We start from the raw sequence: 6905 nt of genomic DNA, 5'->3' as shown, positions 1-6905 counted from the left end.
GGGCGAGGGGCCTCCCTCCCCATGGTCAGATCCCTCAAAATAGAAAGGCCCCACGCTCGCTAATGCAAAGATTTCACTCCGGGTGGGATAGCTCTTCCTGAACGTCCTGCTCTTGTGGCGTGACTTTGTCGGGGTGCGAGGCTGAGGGTAGGACCTGATGGGGGAGGTCACCGCACCTCATGTTCTGACAAACAACCTCTTGCGCTGTGTAGGCTCTGGGCTCGAACAAAATGGCCGCCCTCCTCACCTCAGATGAAAGGGTTCCCAGAGGACCAGGTCAGAGAGAACCCCGGGCTGTTTCCCTCTTTCAGCGTGGGGCCCCTTAGGTAGAGGAGGCCTCCCTGGGATAAAAACTCCCCCCTCCGACCGGTTTGGGGCAGAAGCCCCTCAGCCCTTGGGCCCTGACCCTGGCCACGGTGGTGTCCGCCCCGCAGTTGGAGACCGAGGGCCCGGCGCGCCGTAGACCCTCCGTGAGTGCTGGTTGCGTGAACTACCTCTGATGAGGGTGGGTGTCGGGGAGGAGCAGGCGGGGGCCTGGGTTTGTGGGCTCCGAGGCTGAGGACTGTTCTGCACCTTTCGGGGGATTGTGGTAGGAGGGGGGCTCCGCTCTCCCCACGTGGGCGGCAGAGGCAAAGGAGAGGATGGCGGAGGTTGCAGCCGGGGAACCACAAGGGTCCCTTAGAGGGACCACGTCTCTAGGAAGTGAGCTCCTGTGAAGCCGGGGAGCAGCAGCCGGGCGCGTGGAGGCCGCATCCCGCGGCGGGGCTGGAAGGGGCTGATGGGGGCCCTGGGGAGGAGATGAAAGTGCCCGTGGGACCACAGACTGTCGCTGCGGTGGGGATGCGCCCCCCCACCCCCACCCCCAGCCTCGCTCCTCAGCCCAGCCCGGGGCGGGGAGGCTCGGGGCGCCAAGGCTGGGGCGCCAAGGGTGTGCGGCGCCTTGCCACTTTGGCCTCTCCTCGCCTCTCTTTGGGTGTCCTGCTCCGGGCGTGTGTCTGGCCTCTCAGAATTTCCTTCGCTTTCCCTCTGCCTCTACCTTGTTTGTACGACCCTGAGCTTTGTGTGTGATCGTGGACTGTGCGAAGTGCAGCTGCTGCTTTAATGAGCTGCTCTGGGTCTCTCCCTGCCGCCCTCTTTCCTACCCATCCTCCCGTCATCCTCCCTTGGGGCTTCTGTGTGTTTCTCTGAATCTGTCCTTTCCCTTTTCTTTTCTTTTTTGTAAAAAAGTATTTATTAATGTAATTAATTCATTTCTTTTGGCTGCACTGGATCTTCGTTGTGGCACGCGCGTGGGATGTAGTTCCCTGACCAGGGATCGAACCCAGGCCCCCTGCATGGGGAATGCGGAGTCTTACCCACTGGACCGCCAGGGAAGTCCCTGTCCTTTCCCCTTTGTGCAGCCTGCAGCCATCTCCCTGGCATCCGCCCCTGGGCTCCAGGCTGTGTTCTGCAGGCTCCCTTCACATGGAGGCTTGTGGAAGCCTGCCTCGCTGCCAGAGGTCTGGATGCCGGTTTCCAGGCCAGAAGGGCCTAGAGAGCAGTGGTAGCTGGAGAGAGGAGGGATGCCAAAGGAGGAGAGGCGAGGGGCTCTCAAGGGGAGCCCAGGAGAGCCAGACTCGCCTCCTGGTGTCTGAGGCACAGAGGAAGGGGGACACGGATGCAGGGAGTTGAAGGTGGAGGCATCAGCGTGGGGAAGCATAGGTGCAGGAATGCACAGATGTGAGCAGAGAAACGGGGTGGGGGGAGAGGAGCCAGGACCTCGGGGACCAGCGGGCACTTCCAGCCACTCTCGGGGGCTGTGGTGTACAGGATGCTACTGTACGGGGGCAGAGCGTCTCTGGGGAGGCTGAGGATGTGGAAATCAAAGGCCAGCTCTCGGAGGCAGCGGCGGAGGCCCCAGGCAGCAAAGCAAACAGCAGCTGGAAACCCGGAACCTCCCCCATCAAGCTGAGCCCTGCGGTGGTTTGGGGCAGCGCAGGGAGCTGAGGCGGCCCTTGCGCAGACCCCAGGATCACCGAGTGGGGAAGAAAGAATGACCACCGCCTGGGGAGAGGCAGGAATGTCCCCAGCCTTGCTCAGGCTTCTAGGCTGACTTTGGACCCCAGGGAAGGGCTATCCCACATGCAGACTCCTTCACTCTCCGCTCACCAAGGACACGGTGAGTCTAGCAGTGGGACCCGCTCTCCGCTGTCAGCGTGCCCTGCTGTCAGCGTGCCCTGCGCTACGCTTCCACCCCGGGCTTCCCCTCTGTGCCCCGCGGCCTAGGCCACCTTGCAAAACAACTTCACCCGTGACTAGCCCTCTTCTTCCTTTCCTGGAAACCTTCTTCCTGAGCTCTCCTCTTCCTGTTTCCCTGGTTTAAAAGAATTCTATCAAGTTCCCACCATGAGTTAGGCCCCGGATAGTTCCTCTTTCGGGGAGATGGGGCAACAGGAGGGGGCTTTCTCCCCACCCCCCAACCTCATGAGGAGGACCAAGCTCTCAGCACCCATCTGAGTGCTACATCCTCATCATGGATCAGTGCCCAATGGGAAACAGAACGCATCTCAGATGGTTCAAGACCATCTGCAGAGAGAGCTGTGGACTGGGGCCCAACCAGCATGTTGTGGCACCAGATACCAGTAGGAAGAGGCAGAGTCTTGAAGGGGGAAAGGGCCAACCTGCTGTTTCTAGAACCCAGTGAGGGTTTGAACTGTGGTTAGGGAGCCATCTGACAGGAGCCGTAGTTGCCAGGGGAGGGAGCGGGGAGAGAGGGAATACAGCCATTGCCAGAAAATATGCCCAGAGCCGGGAGAGAGTAAGGATAAAATACCCCAGCCTCTCTCCCCGGCCCTCCCATCTCTTGTGGGTGCTTCCCAGTGGCCAACCCCAGCCAGGAGCTGGAGCGTGAGGGAGCCGGGGTGACACGCTGTGTAGGGTGTGTAGCAGACAGCCTCCTTGTGGGGAGCAGGGCAGAGAGGGGGGAGCATGCCTGGGGGGAGGCGCTCAAGAATAGGCAGCGTGGAGCGGATGACTGGGCTTCATCCAGGCCAGGCTTGGGTGGGTACAGACCCTTCAAGGACCCATTTTAGTAACAGAATTAACACGTTGAGTACAGAAAAAAGTAATCAGCGATTTCCCCTCTTTTGTTCAATTCAGTTTGGTTTAAGTTACCCAAACACACCCCGAGACCCTTCTCTGTGCTCCAGCTGGTGCCGGTGGCAGCACTGCTGGCTGGACCATCACCCCCAGCCCAGAGGAGATCAAGGTGGTGGAGGAGAGGTGGGAACCCAAGTCATTGCACCCGAAGGTAGAAGGTGGGACGTGCCCAAGGGGGTGTCAAGTTCAGAGTGGGAGGCTGTGGAAGTTGAGAGGGGGCAGATCACTGCAAAGGTGGTCCCAGGGGAGAGAAAAGTAGGTCTGGATGCACAGATTCTGGGCCAGGTGCAAGCCGACACTGCCCCCAAGGCCGTCTCTGCTCTGACGCCCGCTTACAGCCTGGGCCTGGAGTTCAAAGACACTTTTCTTTAAATTGCAGTAGAGTTGATTTACAATGTTGTGTTTGCTTCTGCCGTACAGCAAAGTGATTCAGATACATGTATATATATATACATGTACATTCTTTTTCATATTCTTTTCCGTTATGGTTAATTACAGGGTATTGAATATAGTTCCCTGTGTTACACAATAGGACCTTGTTGTTCATCCATTCTGTATGTAATACTTTGCATATGCTGATCCCAAACTCCCAATCCTACCCTCCTCCACCCTGCTCGAAGACACTCGAGCCTGCCCCGGCCTGCCTTCGAGGCACCGTTGGTGGCCTTCCTTTAGTCTCTACTTCCTCCGTGTCATCTATCTGGTCCCGGTCCAGTTACCACATCAAGCTTCCTAAAGCTGTACAAAGACCACTCACATCTCTGCTCAAAACAACAGCAGCGACTCCCAGTGGCCTGCAGAGACAAGCCCTAACTCTCTAGCCTGCCTCTGAAGATTCAAGGTCAGGTTTCACGCTCCTTCCCAGGGCACCCCCCACTACTTCCCTCCCCAGCCCCCTGACCTTGCACATGGCAGGGGGATGCCCCACCCCTTTCCTTTCCAGCTAGCTCAGGGTTTTCAGACTCGAGCGTCCATCAGTCGCCCAGAGGTCTGTGAAAACACAGACGGCTGGACACACCCCCAGCTTCTGATTCAGCAGGTCTGGGGTGGACCCGAGAGTTTGCCTCTCTCACATGTTCTCAGGTATCAGCCGCTGCTGATGACCTGTGACCACACGCTGAGAATCACTGCTCCAACCCAGTGCCGCCCATTCCTTGAGGCCTGTTCAGAGCCCTTCTGCAACCCCCTCCTCCGCAGCCTTGTCTGTCTTCCAAGCCCACAGAAACTCTGAAACATCATCTTTCTCCTTGTCCCACTCAGAGGCCTCATAGGGTCGGTCGGTCTGACAGTGAGCAGGGAGTCGCCCTCTGCTCTTCCTCTGACCGCATCGCTCACACGGGATCAGGCCCCAAGTCCTGGCAGTTTTATTTTATTTTTTAAATATTTATTTATTTATTTATTTTGGCTGTGCCTGGTCTTAGTTGCGGCATGCGGGATCTTTAGCTGCGGCATGCAGACTTCTTAGTTGTGGCATGCATGCGGGATCTAGTTCCCAGACCAGGGATCAAACCTGGGCCCCCTGCACTGGGAGCGTGGAGTCTTACCCGCTGGACCACGAGGGAAGTCCCAGTCCTGGGAGTTTTAATTCAGAACTCCTCCCTCAAGTCCGGCTCTCTGAGTTCAGGCCTCATCTTCTCTCACCAGGATTCTTGAAATCCTGCCTCCGGAGCTCGACCTCCTCCAGCTCATTGTTTGCTGGGCAGCTGAAGGCATCTATCTTGTAAATCTACTCCTGTCCTTCTCTCAGTAAAGCTCCCTAACGCCCAGGGTCCCAGGGTCGAGTCCCAGCCTCCCAGTATGGCACTCAAGGACCTTCATGACATGGCTTGGCTCCCTGGTCCTGGTCCCAATTTACCACCTTCTCCGAGAATCCGTTTCTGGTCCCACCTGGCAGAGAACCCACCCCTGGCCTGGGCACAGCTTGCGTGGCGCGTCCAGTGGGTGTCTTGTTTGGAGATCTGCATGTCTAGGTCCTGGACTGGCTGTCCAGGTCCTGAAGGGGTCCCAGGCCAGGTGAATGCCTGCTGACTGATGACTGGTGTCTCCCCCAGGCCCTACCTTTTCTTTGAGGGAAGGCCCAGGTCCCTGCCTGCCTCAGCAAAGCCACAATGGACCCCGGAACCTCTCTTAGGCACCTGTTCCTGGTGCTGCAACTGGGTGAGTGCTCAGACTTGGAGTCTGGGTGCAGGTGGCCTGGGAGGAAGGGCTGATTGGGAAATGCAATGGGCGGGGGGGGGATAAGGCGGAGGCAGGGAAGCCACACCCTCGAGGCCTGACCCCCTGTTTTTCCACCTAGTGATGCTCTCACCTGGCACTCAGGGGAAAAAAGTGGTGCTGGGTAAGGCAGGAGACCTCGCAGAGCTGCCCTGCAAAGCTTCCCAGAATAAGAGCCTGCCCTTCAGCTGGAAAAATTCTTACCAGACCAAGATTCTGGGGCGTATTGGCTCCTTCTGGCACAAAGGTAGGCTGGCCCCACTCCCCGTTCAGAGGGGAAAGCCCCAGGGATTGAACACCCCTGGTGTCAGAGCCCAGTTCCTAGTAAACTCTGGGATCCTGGAGGTTCCAGCTGAGAGTCTCAGGGACTCTCCAAGTCCAGAGCCTCCCTCAGCCAGCTGTTGGTGGGCTGAGGAACGGCTTCTGGTGGTCTATTATAATTTCATTATTTTAATGGATATTAGAAAAATAACTATCATATAAAACCCATGATTTCATGAATATTGTTGCTACAGATCCATGACCATACTTTGTTTACTTCCATTAAAAGCAATAGAATGATTTATTTCTAGCTTTTAAAGTGGCAAGAATTAAGATTTCAATACTCCTTAGGAACGTTATTTTGCAGTAAAGGAGATTATTTTCTCACATAAATTTTACCCTCATGCTTCTCTTTAAATAACTCTTCTTTCTTCTGTGTATGGCCTCTCATATTCAGCACACTTGAATGGGAGTGTCATATAAGTCAAAAGTAGAAAAAAAAATGAGTCAAAACGCCACCAGTGGCACCTCTAGCAGCATGAGGGGCGGAGCCTCGGGTGCTCCAGGATCGTGAAGAGTTGTAGCAGGGATAGGGGAGGATGGGGGCGACGGCTGCTTCTTCTAGACGCTAAGGAATGCAGCTGGACCTGGATCCAAAGCAGGCTCTCCATATCAAGCAGACCCGGAGGACAACGCCTAGCTGGAGGACCAAGGGAAGCGGAGAAGGCCAGCCACGCTGTGCCTTTGGATAGAAGAATTTAACCCATTTACGTGTAAGCTGTGTGGCTGACAGGGTCTTAGTGGTCTGGCCGGGTGTCAGGCCTGTGCCTCTGAGGTGGGAGAGCCGAGTTCAGGACTTTGGACCACCAGAGACCCATGTAATATCAACTGGCAAGAGCTCTCCCAGAGATCTCCGTCTCATCTCTGTCTCAACGCTAAGACCCAACTCCACTCAATGACCAGCAAGCTCCAGTGCTGGACACCCCGTGCCAAACAACTAGCAAGACAGGAACACAACCCCATGCATTAGCAGAGAGGCTGCCTAAAATCATAATAAGTTCACAGACACCCCAAAACACACCATCGGACGTGGTCCTGCCCACGAGAAAGACAAGATCCAGCCTCATCCACCAGAACACAGGCACCAGTCCCCTCCACCAGGCAGCCGACACAACCCACTGAACCAACCTTATCCACTGGGGGCAGACACCAAAAACAACGGGAACTACGAACCTGCAGCCTTTGAAAAGGAGACCCCAAACACAGTAAGTTAAGCAAAATGAGAAGACAGA

The 6905-nt window shown here is 56.3% G+C and overlaps 1 protein-coding gene across 1 annotated transcript in view; it reads left to right on the top strand.

Annotated features, from left to right (window-relative positions):
* The first annotated feature begins 5246 nt into the window (after positions 1–5246).
* The window catches only part of NCAPD2 (non-SMC condensin I complex subunit D2), a 34620-nt gene continuing 32961 nt past the window's right edge, over positions 5247–6905 (top strand). The window contains exons 1-2 of the mRNA XM_028490952.2: positions 5247–5295; positions 5435–5599. Of these exons, the coding sequence (XP_028346753.2) occupies positions 5247–5295; positions 5435–5599 (214 nt within the window). The remainder of the gene's footprint in view (positions 5296–5434; positions 5600–6905) is intronic.

The sequence above is a fragment of the Physeter macrocephalus genome, chromosome 6, assembly GCF_002837175.3.
Source record: "Physeter macrocephalus isolate SW-GA chromosome 6, ASM283717v5, whole genome shotgun sequence".
NCBI classification, from domain to species: domain Eukaryota; kingdom Metazoa; phylum Chordata; class Mammalia; order Artiodactyla; family Physeteridae; genus Physeter; species Physeter macrocephalus.
Note: the sequence above shows the minus strand (reverse complement) of the source record. Positions and strands in the feature narration are given on the sequence as shown.